This window comes from Myotis myotis, unplaced genomic scaffold, assembly GCF_014108235.1.
Source record: "Myotis myotis isolate mMyoMyo1 unplaced genomic scaffold, mMyoMyo1.p scaffold_m19_p_43, whole genome shotgun sequence".
NCBI lineage: Eukaryota > Metazoa > Chordata > Mammalia > Chiroptera > Vespertilionidae > Myotis > Myotis myotis.
In genome coordinates, this window is record NW_023416350.1 from 1,439,101 (window position 1) to 1,462,123 (window position 23,023).

A 23,023-nucleotide genomic window follows, 5' to 3' on the forward strand; every position below is an offset into this window, starting at 1 on the left:
TCTGTACAAACTGAGAAATAAACCAGGGAAGAGCAGATACAGGCCAAAATATTACCTTTTCTAGTGATTCAAGCCAGGCTAGAGGAAATGGCTGGGGGAACTAACAGAAGGGCTTGCCTTAGACACACTGGCCATGCAGTCCTGCAGCGCTGCACAGGGAGGCCTCGGAGGAGGAGGAGCCTTCCCCGGGCCAGCACTTAATACCTGCTGCTTGAGGAGGAGGAGGAAGGAGAGCAGGTCTACAGAGGCCCGGGGTCTTGCTATCAAACTTCCCAACGAGGTGGCTCATTCCACAGCCCCTACGGCAGACTGTGTAAAGGGTGGAGAAATCAGTTGCTTATTTCAAGGAAAACCTCCACTGATGGAGGCAGAGGAGGTGCCCCCTTGTTAACTCCATGGACGAATTCAAGCCACACAATCACCAAAGCTAGACCTGCTGTCATCCTTGGTGTCTCAGATCCAATCAACACCAATATGCTCTCCATTCTGTCTCCTACCTCACTCCATGTTCTCTTTCCCACCCGTTCCACACCAGCTATGCCTCCTATCTTCCTTTGACCATTATCATCATCCCAGTTCCAACACTTCACCCCTCTATCCTCTACTTACCAGCCATGACAGTCTGTCTAAAATGCAAACCTGATCACATCCTTGTCTTGCATGTAACCCTTCCTTCAGAGTCTCCCCAAGGCTCATGAGTCCTTTTCTGTTATGGCATTAGTTGGCCTGCCAGCTTGGTCAGTGTGGTGGATAACCACACGATCCCTCGAGCAGCCATCAAGCTCTGGCCAAGATATCCCTCTGTTCCTGCACAGTGGGCCACACTGGCTCATCCCTCCGTGCCCTCACACATGGTCTCCCCTCTGCCTAGAATGTCCTTCCCAACTGCCTTTGCCAACCAATTTCTACTTGTCCTTCAAAAGTCATGTAAGGTCTTTGGGGGACTCCACTGAATGGCTTCACCTAATCCTGGTGGCCCTTGGTACAGGACTAACCTCAGATTGTCAGTCCCTCAACCCCCCAACCCTCTCCATACCTCTAATCAATCCTTGGGTAAAATTAGATGACTCATAGAACAGAATTCTGAAAAGCAATTTCCAGTTGCTATCTACAGAGAGATTATAGAAGCAATTGTATCTAACAAACAAACAAAAAACATATCCCTAAAGAAAAGGAATAGATAAAAGAAAGAACTTTTGAAAATTAAAAATAACTGTACAAATATAAATATACTAGAGGCCTGGTGCACAAAAATTTGTGCACTCGGGGGGGAGGGGGGTCCCTCAGCCCGGCTTGTGCCCTCTCACAGTCTGGGACCCCTCGGGAGATAACGACCTGCTGGCTTAGGCCTGCTCCCGGGTGGCAGAGGGCAGGCCCAATCCCTAGGTGCAGCCCCTGGTCGGGCTCAGAGCAGGTCCGATTAGGGAGTTGGGGCGCTGCCCCCTGTCATGCACAGAGCAGGGTGATCGGGAGGTTGTGATGCCACCCTCAGTCACGCTCAGGGTAGGGCCGATTGGGGGGTTGGGGCACCGTCCCCTGTCACACTCAAGGCAGGGTCAATGGGGAGGTTGCGGCGCCACCCCCTGTCACGCACAGAGCAGGGCCAATCAGGGGGTTGGGGCGCCGCCCTCTATCACCCACAGAGCAGGGCCGATCAAGGGGTTGGGGTGCCGCCACTCTCACACTCAGGGCAGGGCCGATGGGGAGGTTATGGCTCTACCCCGTCACACACAGAGCAGGGCCCGTGGGGGGGGGGGGGTTGGGGTGCCGCACCCTGTCACACACAGAGCCACAGGGTGATCAGGGGGTTTGGGCGCTGCCCCCTGTCACGCTGATCCCGGTGCTGGGAGGCCTCGCAGCTCCGCTGATCCCGGTGCTGGGAGGCATATTGCCCTTTTATTATATAGGGTAGAGGCCTGGTGCATGGGTGGGTGCCGGCTGGTTTGCCCTGAAGGGTGTCCTGGATCAGAGTGGGGGTCCCCAGTGGGGTGCCTGGCCAGCCTGGGTGAGGGGATGATGGCTGTTTTCAGGCTGGGGGTGACTGAAGCTCCCAAATGCTCCTTTTTTTTCTTTTCTTTTTTTTTATTCTGGGCCAGATTTAGCTTTGAGGCTTGGCTCCAGCTCTTAGGCCTCTGCTGCTGAAAGTAGGTTTCTGGCCTTTGCTTACAATGTTGCGATTCTGCTGGCTGAAGCCTGGCAGACTAAAACAGGTTTCTGGGATTTTGTTTAGCTTCTATATTTGTTACATAGTTGCTTAGAGTTGCAGCTCAGAGGCCTGCAGTGGCAGGTGGGGAACGTTGGTTTCCTCCGTCACTGAAGCAAGCAAGCCTCATGTTAGTTTCAAGCTGCCTGGCTGCTGGCCGCCATCTTGGCTGGCAGTTAATTTGCATATTGCCCTGATTAGCCAATGGGAAGGGTAGCGGTCATACGCTAATTACCATGTTTCTCTTTTATTAGATAGGATACTCGGGAAAATGTCCAGAACATAAAGCAAATTCTGTTGAGAAATACAAGGAAATTTTTTAAAAGTAATCAAGACAAAAATTCCAACTTCCAAATAATCACAGATCTGAGAAAAACAGAATCACCAAAGAACTAGTAGAAAAAAATTTTCCAGAATGCAAGGAGATACCAGTTTTCAAATTGGAAGAGTCTACTAAGTGCCATGCAGGATACCAGACCTAGACATGTTGTGAAACTTCCACAAACCTAAGACAGACAGCTTCCAGAAATGAAATGCAGGTCTCGCATACATGTGGCTTTCCACAGTTAAACTTTATGCTTAGAAAATAAGTTCACCTTAGAAGTCTCAGCCGAACTATCAATCAAACGTGAGGGAAAAATACAGACCATTTCATACACACAAAGAATCAAAATAGGACTCCATATACCTTGCAGAAAAAAATTGCTTAAGGATAAACTACAGCAAAACCAGAGAGAACCCATGCAAAGGGACAATATGGAATAGAAGAAAAAGTTGAACTACTCCCAGAAATCCAGTGGAAAAAGTACTTGGATGATGACTGCTGTACATCAGGCTCAAAAACAATAGATCAGAATTAAAATAAGAAATGAGTGGGCTCCACAAGATCTTCAAGGAGAATTATGATTCCATTCAAGAGGCAAAATGAGCAAGAAGCTAGAAGACAGTACTGATATGGTGATATGGAGATGAAGACATTTGTTTCTGCTCCCAACAAGAAAACTAAGGCAGTTGGTAACTGTAGGGGAAACCACAAAACCCCACAAAAACACAATGATCTAAATACCAAGCAAAGAAAAATGTGATGTGATTTTAAATAATTTATAGAGTGTGAGAAGTGGTTCCATTTGACCTTGTTCTTCAAATTGTAAAGCTGTTGTGACATTGGACCTGTAAGAAGAAAGTAGAATCCTCATCGAAAACATGGTTCCACAGTGAACAATGCTTCAGAGCCCGGGCCATAACACTGTAACCTACGGTCCAAGTTAGACTATGTTTACAGAATAAAATGTCAGTGCCTCAGCCTTGGTGATATAAAAGTCAGTGGTCCAGTATACATAGGTGGGAGCAGATGGAAAGGATCAAGGCATGTTTAGATAAGAAATGGAGGTTTAAGAGTATTTACAGGTACTGTGACAACTCTTTAGAGAATTAAAATAATGTAATAATAAAAAATTGTGAGGGGGGCTGAAAGAGGAGAGAAAGATGAGGTGTCACGTAAGTGAACTTAACTCTTATCTCTCATAGCAGAAATGTGGAAATCTCTAGACTTGATAAATAGGAGAGTTGTAATACACAATATTCCACCAACCATCATTTTGCTTCTCTTTTTAGTGCCTATAAGGGATATGTGGAGACAAATTTAAACAATCCAGTTTACATTTTCTTTTAAGTTTAAGGAAGTGTGAACTTTTGGTTTATTATATTTTTTGTGGTGGGCAAAATGATTCAAAATTATTCCATTGGAGTGAACTCAAAATTAAACACACTTAATGGATGTTCATTATAAAATGAGCCTTTCCCCCATAAAAGGACATTGAATATAAAGGCTGGACCATCCCATCTCCCCTGGCCCCCCTGCTCCCAGCACATAGATGCCCAGGACCACAGTGACCCACAGCTATCAAAGTCGGAGGTGCCACTAAAAAATAAATCGGACCCCAGGTCACAGAGGGGAAGGAAGCCTGTCTCCTGGCTTAGCAGCTATCCATTTGGCAGCTGCCAAATCCCAGTTTGGGTGGAATATCCATATTTTTAAATGTAGACAAATTTTTTCAATGTTTGGTTTGGTTTGGTTTGGGTTGGTTTGGTTTGGGTTGGGTTGGGTTGGTTTGGTTTGGGTTGGGTTGGGTTGGTTAACCAAAGCAAATACAACTGTGGGCCAAAGTGGCCCAGGAGTGCCAGGGAGCAGGGTCTAAGCCAGACTCAAAGAGCCACTAAGTTGAGAATTCCAAAAGCAGTCTCAGTGGCGGACCCAGAACTGGCCAGTGCGCTGTGAGGCCCAGGACTCTGTGCCATTACCTCTTCCTATATATCAATTTTCTCATCTTGAAATGGGAATCATGACAGCACCCATGTCACAGGACTGCTCTGATGATTAAAAGAGTCATGATGGGTAGCTCAGTTGGTTAGAGCATTGTCCCAATATGCCAAGGTTGCTGGTTTGATCCCCAGTCAGGCACATACAGAAGGCAACCAATGAATGCATAGATAAGTGGAACAACAAATCTCTCTCTCTCTCTCTCTCTCTCTCTCTCTCTCTCTCTCTCTCTCTCTCTCTCTCTCCCTCCCTCCCTCCTTCCCTCCCTCCATCTCTCAAATCACGAAAAAAGCAATTTTTTAAAAATATTTTGGGTTTTTGTTGTTTTATTTTTTTATTTTTTATTGATTTCAGAGAGGGACAGGAAGAGAGAGATAGAGATCAATGATAAGAAAGAATCATTGATTGGCTGCCTCCTGCATGCCCCCTACCGAGGATCAAGCCCACAACCCGGGCATATGCCCTTGACTGGGATTGAACCCGGGACCCTTCAGTCCACAGTCCAATGCTCTATCCACTGAGCCAAACTGGCTAGGGTTAAAAAACATTTTAATAAAGTAAGTAAAAAAAATAAAGAGCGATGATGTGTAAAATGCTCAGAACATGCCCCTATACACTCAGAACAAGTCAGTTATGTATTGGCTGTGGTTTGAACCACTGCCTTTCTCTGTGGGAAACTACTAAGGGACCGATTCATCTGCAGGGCAAAGGAACGGAGTAACAAAATGAGGAGAGAGGAAGGGGACGGGGACCTGTATAAGCGCCTGCACTACATGGAATATCAAGTTTCAGGTGGAAAGCTCCTAAGGACAGCAATTGGCCCTTAATCATCCACATCTGACCTTCTGGATTGCACACACAACACGCCCCAAAGGCACGCAGCAGGGCTCCCGAGGAGAGAGGAAGCCCCACAGCTCAGCCTGGCAGCCTTCTCCATGCCCAGGTGAGCAGGCTGCTAGAGCTGGCAGAGGCCAGCCCCCCGCGGCAGGACCCAGCCCACAGCAACTCTGGCAGCAGCATCACTGCCTCCCTTGCAGCTGCACGGCCACCACCCAGGGTCTGAGAGACTGGGGTTGCACACAAGCCCTGCTCATGCACTGGTGACTTAGATGAAGGGAGCTCTGTTCCTTTAAGCACTGTCACAGTTTCAGACATTGAACATTCCTGGGCCACATCAAATGGGGAGGGGGATCCCCAAGACTTTCCTCTTCTACAGCACAGAGCCACTCTGCACACATGTGCTCTCGGGCCGTCCATCCACAAACGTGACCGGGATACTTCATTCAAGGGGGAATGGCTGGACGCCAACTCCTAGGTCCCTGTGCCAGAGAGACCCGGAGGCCTTTTTCAGGAAGTTTCCATAAAAGATGTGCACTGGGCTGTAATCTCCCTTCCAACCATGAAAACTCCACAAATCTCTTCTTATGAAGAGGCCCAGTGCATGAAATTTCATGCACTGGGGGGATCCCTCAGCCGGGCCTGCACTCACAGTCCGGGACCCCTCAGGGGATGTCCGCCTGCCAGCTTAGGCCCGCTCCCTGCTGGTAGTGGGACATCCCTCTCGCAGTCCGGGACCTCTCACTCATTACCACCTGCCTACAGTGGAGGTAGTAGAGGCTTGCACCACCACCACTGTGCTCGCCAGCCCTGAGACCAGCTTCTGGCTGAGCGGTGCTCCCACAGGGGGAGAGCACTGACCACCAGGAGGCAGCTCCTACATTGGACGTCTGCCCCCTGGTGGTCAGTGCATGTCATAGTGACCAGTCGTTTTTTTGCTGTTAGGTCAATTTGCATATTAAGGTTTTATTATATAGGATTCCTCTCCAAACCACCACTTCCCCTCCTGCCAGCATCACTCCGGAGGTTTCCTCACCCAGGAACCCCTCGCAGGGCTGAAACACCTGACACTGGACATGCCATGAGCCCCTGGTGGGCATATACTCCTGCTCTAGCCATCTCTGCTCACTGCCCAGGTCCTGTTGAAGGAAAGCTTTCAACACGTGCTCACGGACTTGAGGTAAATTCACACTGGGGATTTTTTTAAATCTCCATTTTAAATAGTCACAGCATGTGAAAGGTACATTACAAATAGTTATCTATGGTCGCACTGGGTCTTGAGCTCTCTGGTCTTTGGAGAACAAGGCAACAAACTATCTTTTTAAAAATAAATGTTTAAATTACAGTTGTTGAAAATGTATGTAACTGCCATGGAAACACCACACAAAAAATACTTAACCATTTCACACCCACCAACAATGCAGCAAACTTATGTCTGTAAGACATTTTTGAATCAATTGTACCTTGAAGAGTCAAGATAACTCCACCTCCTGTTCACAGTCAGCCTTGAACCGGACAATACCCGGCTGATGCACCCCTGTTCTCCTTAGATTGACCACTTGGCAAAATTGCGCTCACAGCTGATACGAAGCTACCCTATTGAAAACAACAAAATCCTCGCTACTCCTTACATACGAAAGTAAATATGTGTAAAGAAAAATAATCTGCGAGTCATTATTGGTATTTGCTGCCATCTGGTGGTCAACCCCGTTTCTGCACCAGAAAACTGGAAACAGTATGCACCTCACAGATGGCCCCTCTGAGGGTCATCCCGGCTAAAGCCTTCATCCCCTGGACTTCCCCAGCCTCTGAGCAAGTCCTGCTGCTCTGCTCCCCTTGTGCGCGCTCGTGTGTGTGTGTGTGTGTGTGTGTGTGTGTGTGTGTGTGTGTGTGTGTGTGAACACCGAGGAAAGAATGTCAACCCAAGTAAAAGGACATGAGCAAAGCACACATATTGCTTCTAAAAAGACAAACATGCGCCTGACGCAGGACGAACCTCCATGAGAACCGCTTACCGGCCTCCTCACAGGTGTCAGCAGAATAAACATCAGTCTTTAAGTCATCGATCTCCATGATGCACACACTTGACTTCCTACATACTCAACACACTACTCTGCGGATCCATAGCCTCTCTCACTCCATCCTCTACTGTGGCCTCTATTTGAAGGGCAGAGGCCTCACTGTGCTCACTATCAGAGTGTTTTCATTTCTATCCAACCCCACGCAACCCAGTCTCCCCACCGAGCCCTGGGGTGTACAAGGTCCTGTGGAGACGTTGCTTTTCCAGCCCTGGCTACTGGAGGGGTCAGGCTCTGGAGGACAGGGTGCCTCTGGCTTCTCCTAAACACGCCTGTCGGGGAGTTCTTCTAAAATATGGTGCCCATCAGGTAGGTAACTGCTTTTCTCTAGAACTTTCACCATTACATTTAGTATTTGTAGTGGAATGGGCAGATGGGTGGGTGGGTGGATAGGTGGATAAATGGGTGGTGGATGAATGGGTGGATGGGTATATGGATGGGTGAGTGGATGGATGGGTGGGTTGGTGAATGGGTGGATGGAAGAGTAAAAATATTTCCATGATATTTAGTGCTCTATTGAGCCCTGCACTGAGACTAAAAAAAAAAAAGACATGATCTCTGCTCACTAAATGTTCTGTTAATAATCATAAAAGTGAGATAAATCTAGTCCTGGCCGGTGTCTCTCAGTGATTAGAGCATCAGCCCACAAATGGAAGGGTTGCAGGTTCGACTCCTGGTCAAGGGCACATACCTGGGTTGCAGAGTCCATCCCTGACCCTGGTTGGGGCAAGTGCAGAAGGCAACCAATCAATATGTCTCTCTCTAATCAATGTTTTTCTCTTTCTCTCCCCCTCCCTTCTTCCCTTCCACTCTCTCTAAAAATCAATAAAGCTTGACCAGCATGGTTCAGTGGTTGAGCCTGGTCAAGGCACATGTCCCGGTTGCAGGCTTGATCCCCAATAGGGAACATAAAGGAGGCAGCTGACAATGATTTTCTCTCATCGTTGATGTTTCTATTTCTCCCTCTCCCTTCCTCTTTGAAATCAATAAAAACATTAAAATAAAAATATTAAAATCAATGGGAAAAAAATATCCTCAGGGCACGATTAACAACAAAAATGACATCAACCTAAATAACAAGAAGAAATGAACATAAAATGATCTCAAAAGAAAATAAAAGTAGGTGATCTCTTCGCAAGAATTAAACAGACAAACCCCTGATGGTTTTATCGGGGTAGCCACAGAAATTGAGGTTATTAATTTAGGGGACTGAGTGAGCTTCAACTCAGAGACAGGGTCGTGGCCGTCATGCAGGTAGAATGTCACACTCTGCCACGAGCTGGCCATCCCCTTCCCCAACCAGTGACAGAAGCACACAGGCAGCACTGCAAAGCCGGATGCAGGAGCCAGAGACCAGGGGGAGAACAGTGACGTTGGGACATCTCTGGGGATGTGCCTGAGCCGGGTGATGGGGAAGTTCCAAAGCAAGACCAGAGGGCAGCAGAGACACGCAGCCTCGCCCGACCCAGTGCAGGCCTGAGTTTCTGCTCCACCTGTGTCATCTAAGGCCACCTCTGACTCAGAGGCACACTCAGAGGCACACTCAGATGCCCCACCTCCTCTTCCTTATTATTCTGACTTTCCATGGACCCGTATGGCCAGATGATCTTAGAAAGGCCATCCAAGGACTCTCTTAAAAAAGTGGACTCTACCACCTCCCACAGACCCTTTATTTATGTCCAACAATGCTCACGGTCAGGAAGGCCGTGTGTCTACCACAAGTTCTGAGAATCCCAGCTGAACCAATGTCTTCCCTTTGCTCTCCCTTCAGCCCCACAGGTGGGAAAAGTTGCCCACCCTCTGACATACTGCTCCCATGATGACTCAAAAAGATGGTTGTTCAGTCTCTTCTCTCATGACCACGTGTCCCTCACTGACCCCCAGGAGAAAAGCCACACGGCATAGACTCCACTGCTCCCATCCCATCCCACACACACATCTGGCCACTTTTCAGCTGCATCCAGACTCAGCCTCCCAGTTCTCCACCCCCAGCTCCAAGTAGCTACCACCATCGAGAATGAGCATGTGTTGCAAACACTGTTTATCCTCACAACCTCCGTATACCTGGACTTCATTGTATAAAGGCCCACATCCCTTGTAATGAAGTGACAGCCTACATGAATGGGTGACTTAGTAGATGCAGGCACAGGTACCAACTCTCTCGGGCCCTCCTACAGCTCCTTGAGGGAGTGCTGTCAGTATGTCCAGAGGCCTGGGGAGCTTTAATCCCTAGCCTGGGCCATGCAGAGGCAGGATGCAAGTCCAGAGAGACTGCTTCCAAAGTGCCTGCCATTCGTGGCCTCGCTGTGGAGTCCAGAGCAGGCACACATGCCATCTGTTTCCAGGCATGCTGATCTCACCTGTGTCACCAGAACCACATGGCATGGGGCCCCTTCCCTGGGCCTGGCCCGGCACTGGGCACTGGGGCAAGGTGGTGAGGAGGAGCACGGCTCCTACCAGCTGCAGTCCTGGTGAATGCCACGCGAGGTGCTTCCTGCTCCAGGGCTCGCTGGCCGGCTCTCAGCCTCCAGGACTCAAAGATGTAACTCAGGTAATTTGCAGCTCAGGGACACATGTGCTGGACAGGCTGCTTCTGTTCCTACTTACCTCTAGCCCATCTTTCAATAATAGCTACATGTCAATCTTATCTACACAACATGGAGCCATCTACTCCCTTAACCAGGGTCAAAGGCCACATATTCTGTGTATTCTGTGCCCACCTCAGGCAAATTCTTGTATTTCTCATGCCTCAGTTTCCCCCAGATGTAAGGTGCATGGGTATCCAATGGAAATGAGTTAACATCTGTAAAGCACTTCTCACAGGAATGGCTTATAGTAAGGGCCCAATAAATATTATCCGCTCATAATAGTGCTGCTAAAGAGACACGTCAACTCATTGAATTTTCACAATGTCTCCATGAGATGACTATTTTTGCCTCATTTTTAGCAATGAGAAAACTAAAGCTCAGAGAAATTGAAAGTAGCCCCAGGCCCACTCCACCATAGTGTCCCACCACCCACAGCAGCAGGCCCTGAGCCTGTCCCTGGTGAGGTCTTTTTCCTGCCCACAGCTGGGAGTGGTGGCCTCACCTGACAGGATAGTCACCTGAACTCCCAGCATCTGTCCTCTGCAGGCTGGACCATGGCCTGGGAGGCCCGAAGACCCTTCCTGCTGCCCCTTCCTAGGTCCCCGGGCCAACAGCCCAGCCCCAGAGGGATCTGAGTCTCTCCACACCACCAGGATCTCACCAGGCAGGTGACAGACTTGCCAAAAGCTGTTGAAACAAGAAAGGTCCGTCTGATCATCTCCCTCAAAGAAATGAGAAGACCTGAAATGGTGCTTTCTGGCTGCCGCCCGGGTGGACATCATTTGCTCAGTCCCTGGGCCCCGCACCAGATGGGTGTTCCCGCCTCCCACACCCCACCTGCCTAGAGCCGTGGTCAGCAAACTGCGGCTCGCGAGCCATATGCGGTTCTTTGGCCCCTTGAGTGTGGCTCTTCCTAAGCCTTAGGAGTACCCTAATTAAGTTAATAACAATGTACCTACCTATATAGTTTAAATTTAAAAAATTTGGCTCTCAAAAGAAATTTCCATCGTTGTACCGTTGATATTTGGCTCTGTTGACTAATGAGTTTGCCGGCCACTGGCCTAGAGGCAGTCCTGACCTTACTCAACATGTGGACCCTGCAGGGTGCCCCATGTGTCACCGGTGCACTGCATGAGGTGCACGCCCCCAGGCAGCGCCCTGACCTCCAGCGCCTTGATCCCACCTGCACCCGGCAGAGTCTGGCAACCACAGGCCTCCTCACAGAGCACGTGTGTGAGCACGTGCTTATGAAGTCGACGTGAAGGGTAGTGCCTGGGGCAGGACCACAGAGAGGAAGGGAGAAGAAGGCCTGTTGTTCTGGGCCAGGGGCTGCTTAGACTTGGAAGGAAGAGGTAAGAACGTCCTTCTTCCCAGTCACTATGGGGGTGAATGAGGGTTGGGTGAAGGGCACAAGAACATGTACTGAGCACTTGCCTCTGCTAAGAATCTTTCCAGGTGCTCAGTGGTTAGAGCAGCGGCCCTCTCACCGAAAGGTCTCGGGTTAGACTCCTGGTCAAGGGCATGTACCTGGGTTGCAGGTTCCATCCCGGCCCTAGTGGGGGCGCAGGCAGGAGGCAACCAATCAATGTTTCTCTCTCCCTCTCTCCCTCTCCCTTCTCTCTAAAATCAGTAAAACATATCCTCGGGTGAGGATTAGAATAATAATAATAATAATAATAAAATAAAAGATTAAGGAGACTCTTCAGAGAAAACAACAGGCTAATTCATTGACATTTCACACTCCCTCTACTTCAGCCTCCTAACTCAGGGTGACTTCCCAGCCTCCTTCCTCCTTGGGAAAGGGCTGCCCGGCCTCTCCACTCGCACCCTCCACCCTTGCCAAACATCTTAGTTTCCTGGTCCTTTTTTTCCTGCTAATCATTTAATTTGACATGGCATTTTGGACATAAATTAGAGGACGGCTATTATGGCAAGCCTTGAGGAGAAAATCTGAAAGTACTGAGAAATGTTATGGAAATGAGAGATAACCATGAAAAGTAAGACATCTGGGCAAAGTTTAAAAGGACCCTGTATGCTCAGCCTTGAATGAGTGTCACTGTGGGGAGCCGCGGTGACAGTTTTCTAATACACAAGGAATGCACGTCGGAGAAAGGGATCCATTTTTTCACTCATCAGTGAGAGCAGAACGAGCAGGACCGGCTCAGGTTTCAGCCCAGAGAACATCTGTCATATGTTTGAGCCACAGGAGAGGAGGAGCTGCCAAGAGGGCTGGTGAGATCATCCTCCCAGACGCTGGCGATGAGGTCACAGTGGCCAGCGTTGCTGTCCATCAGGGTCAAGCGTGCAGAGTCCTGGTCTGCCAAGCTCTGCCAGGGGTCTCCCACCACTTGGCAAATCCACCTCCTGGACAGGGCAGGTGACGGGGGGAGGGGGGGGTCATTGTTGCTTCAGATGCCCAAGAATCTAAGACATCGTGCGCCTCTGTAGACACATCAGATTGCCTCATACCTGGAGGCCAGGATCCAGGCATTTGTTTCCTGGAAAAGTCCATTTAGTCCTTCCCTACAGGCAAGTCCAATTTTCCCAGTATCAGCAGCAGCAGCACCAGCAGCACCAGTGCCACTTCGGTAAGAGCACTGAGCTGTAGAGCACTTGCTCTACACCAGCACAGCACCCCCACTTGTGCCTCACATTAGAGGAAAGCCCATTTTACAGAAGGAGAAACTGAGGCAGAGAGCTGCTGACTGGCCCATGAACCCACTGCTGGTCACGTCCAGGCTGAAACTGGAGCCCAGGGTATCTGGCTTCAGAGCCCACGGTCGGGAGAAGGCCTCCACTCTGCCGGGAATGAAGCACGCGTGTCAGACGCCCAACAGGGAATTGATGGCAGTGTGGCCCTGGAAGAGCCTCTGGGGTCGGCAGGGGCTGGCCCCTCAATGATGGCCCGGAGCCTGGAGAATGCTGCCTTTTAAAAATCACCCATTCTGTCCCCCCTACCTGCACCCACGCCACTGCTCCAGACCTGGGATATTTCACATCAGCTCTTTGCTGGGAGGCCACCCACCTCCCTACACCTGCCCCACTGGACTCTGCCACCCTCTCCCCACAGTAGCCACTGTGCTTTTCTCCAAGCTCCTCACAGGGTGTGGAGGCCACTGTGACAAAGACTCCTGTGCAGACTTCTGACCCACCTTCTCTATGGTGCATCACGGGCTCATCTGGCTTCTCTCCCTTTGCCTCTCTCTGGTGTCCTGAAGCAGCTTCTATCACAGGCACGAAGTCGGTTTCCTCAGCATTAGACACCCTGTGGGCGCCCTGGCCTCACCCTGTGCCTGCATGACAAGCTTCTCCTGGGGCCTCGTTCATCCCTCGGACGGTTCAGCCAGGAGAGCAGCTGAGCCACTCCCCATGCGGGACCTCAAAGCTGCACATCCGCTCACCCACTTCAAGAGCCACCGAAACACAGGCGCAGGGGCAGTGCCCAAGGTGGGCGTCAGTCGCTGGCTTGGCACTGAGCAGGTTTTCAGCATCACAGCTGTGCCCGCTGGCGGTAAGGGTGGCACACAGGGTTGGTGTCTGGCAGGCTTCCAGGACAGACCTGGGAGAAGTGATTAAGGAAGAATCTTCCTACTATTCAGACGACTGTGTGCTGATGTCAGGCCTGGAATCAGGTGAATGAAATGTATTCCTTGTTGATGGCAACGCTGGATCAAGCCACCAATGTGTATCGATGGGCATCTTCATTTCTTTCCAGCTTCACCAAGCTCAGTGGAGCTCGAAGCAGGCTTTTCCCTCATGCAAAGAGACAGAGAGGACTCAGAGAACACAGTGCTGAGTCCTGAGGGTGAGGAGGGGGTCTTCCAGAACTTTTTCTCCTGGCCACTCTTTCCAAACCAGTATATGGAGGGTGGGGGAAGGGGAGGCAGAAAAGGCCTCTGGGGGTCTGACCTCACAGACTCCAGCCTGCAGTGCTGATGCCACACCCCAAATGGCCCTGTGGACTCAGCCAAGTTCTGCCAGCCTCATCTACACGGGGCAGCTCGGGCTGCTTGTTCCGAACCAGCCATTCTCCCAGAGACACCTTCTGTGGCTCTCTTGCCGCAGTGCAATATGTCCGCACCGTGATCAGCAACACACAGCTGGCTGCAGATGAACGGGCAGACCCCGTGGTAACAGTGTGCGGGAATGTTCTATGTGGCCAACTGGCACTCTTGGTCTCTACCTAGTGACTGACCATCTTACGCCAACTGTGGCTCAGGAAGCTCAGCTCCTGGAATTATCACCCCCAGGACATGCAGAGAATGAAGAGTGAGGTAAGTTCAATGAGCGTCAGCTACCTTCATGGCGCCGATAGCCTGGAAAGTCACCACTGATCTCAAAGGGATCAGTGCTGGCAGCATCGGGTTGAATCTTGCACTCTTGTTCTTAATAGGGGAATGGTACTGCCCATCTGGGTCACAGACCCAAACCTGTGGTGGGGAGAGGCAGTGGAAAGAGAGGTGTGTTAACAAAAGAGAAGAACATGGCACCCCCAGCAAGGAGGTCAGGCAGCTCCCCCCTGCCCACAGTGGAAGTCTCATGTCCTCACTCAGGAGTCAGCAGGGCAGGTGCCTCCCCAGGAGATGCTGACAAGGAAAAGCAGGTTTTGGGGCTCGGCAGTGGCCCTGACAAAGACAGGCGAGAGGACCGCTATCATCAACCCAACACCAGAGCCTGAGAGTGAACACTGTCCATAAAGCCCCGAGAGTTGTTGAGATATAATCCACACCATAACGCCCCCTTTTAAAGTGTGCAATTCAATGGTTTTTCGTATATTCACAAAGTTGTACAATCATTGTCACTATCTAATTCCAAACCATTTCATCACCCCAAAAAGAAGCCCCACACCATACTCCGCACCCTCAGGTCCCAACAACCTTGATCTACTTTCTATCTCTAAGCATTTGTCTATTCTGGACATTTCATGTAAACGGAATCCCACAACATGTGGCTTTTGTGTCTACTTCTTTCACTTAGCACACTGCTTTCAATTTCCATGTATGTTGTAGCGTGTATATAAGGACTTCATTCTTATTTATGGCCAAAATGATATTCCATTGTATGGACCTACCATATTTTGTCTATTCATTCATCAGTTTATAGATATTTGTGTTGTTTCTACGTTTTTAGCTGTTATGAATAATTATGCTATGAACATTTGTGTACAAGTTTTTATGTGGACAGACATTTTCAATTCCCTTGTAGACAGTGTTTTCATATGTACCCAGGAGTAAAATTGCTGGGTCATATGAAACCTTTAAAGTTTTGAATAACTGTCAGTCTTTTCCAAATCAGCAAAACCATCTTACATCTCACCAGCAATGTATGAAGGTTCTGATTTCTCTAAATCCTTGCCAATACTTGTTATCATTGTCTCTTTTATTAGAGAGACTACAGTGGGTGTGAAGTGGTATTTCAATGTGGTTTCATTAGCATTTCTCTAACAACAATGATGTTCAGCATCTTTTCATATGCTTATTAGCCTTTTGTATATTTTCTTTGGAGAAGCACCTATTTAGATTTTTGCCCATTTTTTAATTGGGTCATATATCTTTTTCATTGTGGGTCTATAATAATTCCGTTTATATTCTGGATAGTAGAGCCTCATGATATACATAATCTGCAAATATTTTCTCCCATTCTGTGAATTGTCTTTCTTTTAAGCATAAAAGTTTGCTAATTTTGATCAAGTCCAACTTATCTATTTCTTCTTCGACTGCTTGTGCTTTTGGTATCACATCTAATAATACATCATTGCTTAAATCAAGGTCTCAAGGATTTACACCTATGTTTTCTTCTAAGAGTTTTATAGTTTTAGCTCTTACACTTAGATCTATGATCCATTTTGAGTTCATCTGCATATATGGTACGAGGTAAAGATCCAACTTTATACTTTTGCATGTGAATATTCAGTTGTCCCAGCACGTTTGTTGAAGACTTTTTTCCCCATTAAACTATCTTGTCACCATTGTTGAATATCAATTGACCATAAATGTAAGGGTTTATTTCTACACTCTCTTTCCTAATCCACTGTGTAGATAGATAGATAGATAGATAGATAGATAGATAGATAGATAGATAGATGTATATCCTTATGTCCATACTATACTGTCTTGATTACTATAGCTTTGTAGTACATTTTCAAATCAGAAGTGTGAGTCCACCAACTTTGTTCTTCTTTATCAAGATTGTTACCACTATTCTGTCTCTTACATTTCCATACAAATTTTAGGATCATTTCTTAATTTCTGCAGAAAAAAAGGCAACTGTGATTTTGATCGTGATTTCATTCTGTCTATTTACTGACCCATTTTTGATCAAGTGATAAACCAGCATCCCCAAAGTGGAATGCCTCCCACAAAACATCTGTGTTGCTGCTGCTGTTCTGTACTATATGTATGGGGTAGGGGGACGAAGGAAGCCTAAATGTCCATGGAATGTCTTTAAAATCAAATCTTACTTACCAAAGAGTATTCTATGTATGCTCCTATCTTCTACGGACTAGGTAGCTTCCTATCACTTTTCTTTCTGGTCTAACCTACTTTCTAATCTCTGGTGCATTAGATGAATGCTAAGCCAGTGGGTCCAGCTTCTGGGAGAGGGCTGTCCAGGCCACTGAGGCCCCGTGAGGGAGGAGGAGCAGGGAGAGCTCACACCTGTAGCTCTGCTGCCCTCCACCCCATCTCCCAGTGGAGTGATGCCATAGTGATCAGGAAATGTGCAGGCATCTGGGGTCATGGGCACTGGCAGCGCCTGGGGCCTGAGGGCTGCACCAGGGGAAGCTGCAAAGAAGCCTTTGTTACGTCCAAGCAATTCAAGGGCTGTGGGCAGGGGGTTAACAAACAGAATTGGGTCCATTTAAGTCTGTTTCCCTCACATTTTTATTAAACTTTTGTCATCCATGACATTTATCTGCTGACAAGAACTTGCAAGCAACAAAAAAGAGTGAAGTGCAAAAGGAAAATCCATAGGAAAGCAGGAGCAAGCCTGACTGCGGGCCTTTTTACAGATTTAAATGTGGCTGTGGTCCAGGATTTTAACTGGATACAGGAAATGTTGCCGAGGAAAGGAAAGGAACTGGTGTTTCTGAGCCTCTGCGAAGAGCGCTGTGAGCCCCGGACCACGGCTGGAGAAGCCGCCTTCACCTCACTGTCTAACTACCTGGGCTGCACCCGGGGAAGCTGGGCAGTGGCCCTGAGCACCTGTGACAGTATCCACCCAGCAGCGCTCGTTTTATCACCTGCAACACGGAAAGGTAGTGTCCTACCTCCTGCAAAGCAGACACTAACACCCTAAATACCGAACAATAGCGACTGAGTACATAAGTCATAGATCATTTATTTCACAGTCTTTCACAGCAGTGTTATCAGTGATCAGGCACGTGTGTTTACTATTCACAGAAGCATCTGACATATAAGGTGAAGCAGAGATTAAAGTTATAAAGAAGAATTCATAAGAGGATCTCATTCAGTAATCTCAAAGATATTTCTCTCTTTAGATAGGCGTATCACCATGGAGAAAAGTCTAAAAAGTTATATGTTATAGTATGACACACACTGTGTCAGGGTAATAGCATCTCGGACCACTTTAATTTTTTCCTGTTTGTTTATCTGCACTTTCCAGTTAGTTGTCAACAGCCGAGCAGGAGTGGTAATGAGAACAAAGCCCTGACCTGCAGCCCAGGAGGCCAAGAGCCAGGCCCAGGCTGGGAGCAATGAGATCACACACACAGGAAATGAGGAAAGGAGGAACCACCCACTGATCCAGCAGGTTGTCCCTTGGTATCCGAACCTCGGCAAATATTAAAATTCCATTATCCACACCAGGTGGACCTAGAGAGAGCAGAAAAGAAATGGAGCTGCAGGGCGAATCCACACCAGCCTCAGAAATGCGGGCCCTGCTACTCCCAGGCCCCGCTCCACACAAATGCAAAGCCCTTTCCAGAAGTGCCATGCACTGTGTGGGGGCTGGGGGTTGGGGGTGCTTTTTGCTGTTACCTTAAATGGCTGTGCCTTCCTGGGGCTCGGGTGGGGTCTCTGGGGCCACGCCTGCCTATCTGAGCAGTTGCTGTGATGGGAAAGGGCATGCTCCAGGCAACAGAAAGAATGTCAGACAGAACAGAGAGGGGAGGAAAGCCCTGACTCCCCCAGGAGCACAGAACATGGGTGCCTCTCCCTCCCGAAACCTCCATCCCAACAGATGGGCAAATGTGTTAAGCAAATGCCTAAAAGACAAGGAAGATGGCCACAAGGACCAGGATAGCAGTGGGTGGGTGGGCAACCGGACCATCAGCAGCCTTCTGAAACTTGCCAACCCACTTCCTCATGACATGTCGGAGCTGGGTCCACTTGTTCACCCACCCTGGGAAGGCTTAGTCTGGGGGGAGAACATCTCGATTTAGAACATCGCCCTGGACAAGGACACACTTGAATTTGGGAGCTCACAGGACACCACGCAGGCTTTCTGAGGTGGTGGTGTTTCAGTGTCTGCCCCACCTCACGAGGGCCAGCCCCTGCTCTCAGTAACACTGACATGGGGGCGCTGTCAGAGGCAGGGCCAGCCAGGCCTTTGGTCCTGGTTCCTGTGGGACACATGCAAAGCTCTCGCAGACACACCTGCAGCCCAGTCCTGTGGCCTCGCAGTGCCCAGTGCTCAGTGGTTGAAACACTTGAAGGGGCAGGGGTAAGACCACCCCTCCACCAAAGGATTGCCTTCTTCCCTCCTCTCTTTCCCTGCCCTTTCTTCTCTCTCTCGTTTTTTTTTTCGTCCTCCCCCATCTGTTTCTTGGCTTGGCTTGATCTTGGCTGGGGATGACCAGTAAAGCCCACAGAGTGGCCCCCCTCCACCGAGTACTATTGGTTGAACTGCGTGTCCCCAAATCCGTACGTTGGAGTTCTAACCCCCAGCACCTGTGAATAGACCTTCTTTGGAGATGGGATCTTCACAGAGGTAAACAACTCAAAATGAGGCCATTAGCGACTGGTGTCCTTAATACTAGTAAAAGGGGGAAATTTGGACACAGACACACATGGGAGAACATCATGTGAACATGAAGACACCTATAAGCCAAGGACAGAGGCCTGGAGCAGACCCTTCCGCAGCCTCAGAAGGAACCAACCCTGCCCACACCTTGATCTCAGACTTGTAGCCTCCAACACTAGTCTATGGAGACAAGCTTAGGACATATCAGGGGCCTTGTGGGCACCAGCACCAGAAGCTGGGGCTCAGGGGCAGGAAAGAGAGTCCTTAACCTGCCCCTGAGAGCTCATAAGTCCAAGGAGAGGGGACGATACCACTCAGGGCAGAGCTGCCTCCTCAATAGGCATCAGAGGCTGGGAGGAAACAAGACCAATGCATATGTGTAAGTGGCACCCCTCGATGCTCTCTAGCCTGTACAGACTCTAACCAGGCCTCAGAGTCAGTCTTCCTGCCTCACCGTCTGGGAGAGCTGGGCTGGACTCTCCTCAGGCAGGTGGGAGCAGGCAGGAAGTGCCAATGAGGGCAGGAGGGAGTCTCCTGGGGACTCACCTTCTTTGTACATCATATCAACCACAGTCACTCCTGGGTACAAGCTTCCATTTTCGTCTCAGACAGGAACAATAAAGCAGTGGGGCCCTAAGGAAGGTGAAGAGATGGTGACTAAACTATGCTTCTAAAGACAGGAGTAAAGCTGTGGCTGGTGGCTCAGTTGGTGGAGTATCACCCTGTACACCAAAAAGGTTGTGGGTTCATGAAACAGGTTGTAGGTTCAATTCCTAGTCAGGACACATACATAGGTTGTGGGTTTAATCCCCGGTTAGAGTACGTACAGAAGGCAACCAATCAATGTTTTTCGCTCACATCAATGTTTCTCTCTTTCTCTAAAAAATCAATAAACATATCCTCAGGTGACCATTAAGAAAAAAAAAAAGATAGGAATAAAGCTTTACAACTTCCTGGGGCAAGACACAGTTGATCACAGATAACAGTGTATAACATCTAAATGTCTGGTCAATTTTATCTTCACAAATATTACAAGACTAGAGGCCCAGTACACAAATTCGTCCACCAGTGGGGTCCCTGCGAGATCGGGCCAAAACCGACTCTTCAATATCCCCCAAGGGTTCCTGGATTGTGAGAGGGTGCAGGCCAGGCCAAGGGACCCCACCGGTGCACGATTGGGGCCAGGGAGGGACGCAGGTTGGCCAGCTGGGGAGAGGCCTTGGGATGGCTCCAGGTTGTGTCTTGCCTATCTCGCTCGGCCCCAATTGGCCAGTCCCCAGCAGCAAGCTAACTACCAGTCTGAGCGTCTGCCCCCTGGTGGTCAGTGCATGTCATAGCAATCAGTTGAGCATTAGCATATTGCACTTTGGTTGAACAGATGACTGGGATGACCGGACACTTAGCATATTAGACTTTTATTATATAGGATAAATACAGCACTGTGCTTGTGTTTTCAGGGTCAAGCGCTCACTGGGGAGCAGTGATGGTGAGGAGAATCATTCTCATTTTCTGTGATGACCAACCTTAACACCGTCCAACCACAATGAGCTGGGCAAAGACCGCAGCGTAGTTCCTGTGCATGGCATTTCCGATGTACATCTTTTTAGCATCTTCACATGGTGTGTGGATCACAAACTACTACAGAAACAGCAAAGCTATGGCATTTCTCTTCTTTAAGCTCATTCCAACACCTCGACTTAGGGCAAGGATGACTGTGAAACAGGCCTGCATCATGAAGTGCGCCCACTGGGATGACATCACAGCAGAACAGGAGACAACCAAGCCGTCTGGCTCAGCCTTGTGAGGTCAAGGCCCTATACCACCACCTTAGTTCATACACTCACCTCCACCTCCCGTGAAAATGACTAGAAATGAAAGCATTTCAATGACTCTTCCATCAGGAAAATAAGGTGCCAGTTTTCATTGGCTAAAAGACCTCCTTCCTGGTCTCTCTGTTATAATGGTGGGCTGACATGTGTGCTACTCCTGAGCCACTGGGCTTCAACATCTAAAGACTTTCTTCAATGATCAGCATCTTTCTCTCTAGACACATTGAGGCTCTGATTTTAAATAACCCAACACCCAGACCCCTAAAAGCCCAGTAATATCCGTTCAGCTCTCCATACACACCTGTTCCCCAAACATCTCACCTATGAGGTTCACAAGATAAAATGGATGTCCAATGACCTGGGGTCCAACTCCACATCCATGTGTTTCCTTTTGTCTGCTGGGTATCACTCCTTCAGCACTAATCACTTGGTTCCTCCTGCCCATCCCTGTGACCCGGGTCATGAATATCACTGCCTCCATAAGAAAGGTCTGTCATTCAAACACCAACCAACTAACCAAAGGTCAAAACAGTGTGCTCAATGCCAGCAAAACCAACAGGCAACCATGCCCTGCTCCCTCCACTGCTTAGGCCCTCAGACCATACCATTTTGATTTGTATAAAAAGAAATAACTTAGTTAAGGCTTTGATGGCTCTTTCAGAACTTCCCAAAAAGGTTCACACATACAAGGCCTCAGAACCATTTGTAAATGATTCTCTATCTTACAAGAAAAAGAATCTTATATCGCATGATCTCACTCATATGTGGAATCTAATGAGCAAACCAAACTGTTGAACAAAACAGATCCAGAGACACAGAAGCATGGAACAGACTGAGGAATCTCAGAAGAAAGGCAGGGGTGAGGGGCTGAGTGGGGAGAGATCAACCAAAGAACTTATATACATACTAGTATATGCATAACCCCTGGCCACAGACAATAGTGTGGTGAAGGCCTGGGGAGGGGGTTGGATGGAGGGGGAAATGGGGGACATCTGTAATACCTTCAACAGTAAAGATAATTTTTTTAAAAGAAAAGAAAAATAATCTTAGAATGTGTCATGCAGGTTGTCTACTTAGCATGATCGAGGATTCCAGCTCACACAGTCTGAAAAGAACCCTGATCGGGGAGAAGTGAGAAGAAAATGCAGGCTTCTGTTTAAGTCTCTGCTCAGAACACGGTTTTCTTCCCTTACCCCTGGAAGCCAGCAGCACAGGATCACAACGGACATGCTCCCCTAACCCGCTGGTTCTCCCTAATTTGACTCGCCACCTGCGTTACCCTGAAATGCCACAATGGCCAGCTCTGAATACAAGGCACCGGGGCCAGGCAGGGGCGTCCAGGGGAAATGCTCATTTAATTGGAGCCGACAATATTGACGATGTGACTGAACTAAACCAACAAGCTATTGATCAAGGAAAGATTCTCTCAGGTTTCAGACTCGAAAGTATGCAGATTCCACTTTCCTTCTGGCCAAGAAATGCAGCCTTGAAGCCTAAGAAAACCCGCTCTGACACATGTTTGCGCAGGCAGTTTTCACATGTGCAAGGGCTTTGCAGAGATATAAATGGGCATGGCTGCATCCTTTTAAGAGAGGCCTCTGAGGCTGCCCTGGTCTTGGCAGACCAGCCAGGACTTCTCAAAGAAAGGAACTGCTTGAGGCTTAATCCCTGGGGTGCAGTTAAAAACAAACAAACAAAAAAACAACAACAGTTAATGTGGGAGGTGAAGATTACACCTCGAGGGAAGAAGGGGTAGTAGCAGAAACCACTGGCCTGGCAGGAAAGATCTGGCAGGGAGGGAATGGCAGGAGGCCCCCCCGTCCCCGTAAACATCTGATATGCTCTGGGAAAGGAGGTTTGTCACTTTTGGCAAAAACACTTGATTTGGAAAGTTTGCATCAGCCCAAATGCTGGCGTTGTAGCTGATCTGCATAATGCACACCATGTGTGTCGGCTCCCAGTATCATGCTTTGTTGAAGGCCAGCAGAGTGGTCACTGCTCTAAGTTCTAAAAATTAAGATGGCCCTGGCCATTTTGCTCAGTGGTTAGAGGGTTGGCCCTAGGACTGAAGAGTCAAGGGTTCGATTCCCAGTCTAGGGCACATACCTCCATTGCAGGCTCAATCCCCAGCCCCAGGCAGGGTGTGTGCGGGAGGCAACCAATTGATTTGTCTCACATCAATGTTT

At 48.7% G+C, this 23,023-nt stretch overlaps 1 protein-coding gene across 1 annotated transcript in view; it reads right to left on the reverse strand.

The window, feature by feature from the left end:
* The window catches only part of ACOXL (acyl-CoA oxidase like), a 91,030-nt gene that overhangs the window by 46,381 nt on the left and 21,626 nt on the right, over window positions 1–23,023 (reverse strand). Inside the window, 5 exon segments of the mRNA XM_036306751.1 lie at window positions 14,325–14,443; window positions 14,446–14,456; window positions 17,786–17,858; window positions 19,555–19,641; window positions 20,532–20,646. Of these exon segments, the coding sequence (XP_036162644.1) occupies window positions 14,325–14,443; window positions 14,446–14,456; window positions 17,786–17,858; window positions 19,555–19,641; window positions 20,532–20,646 (405 nt within the window).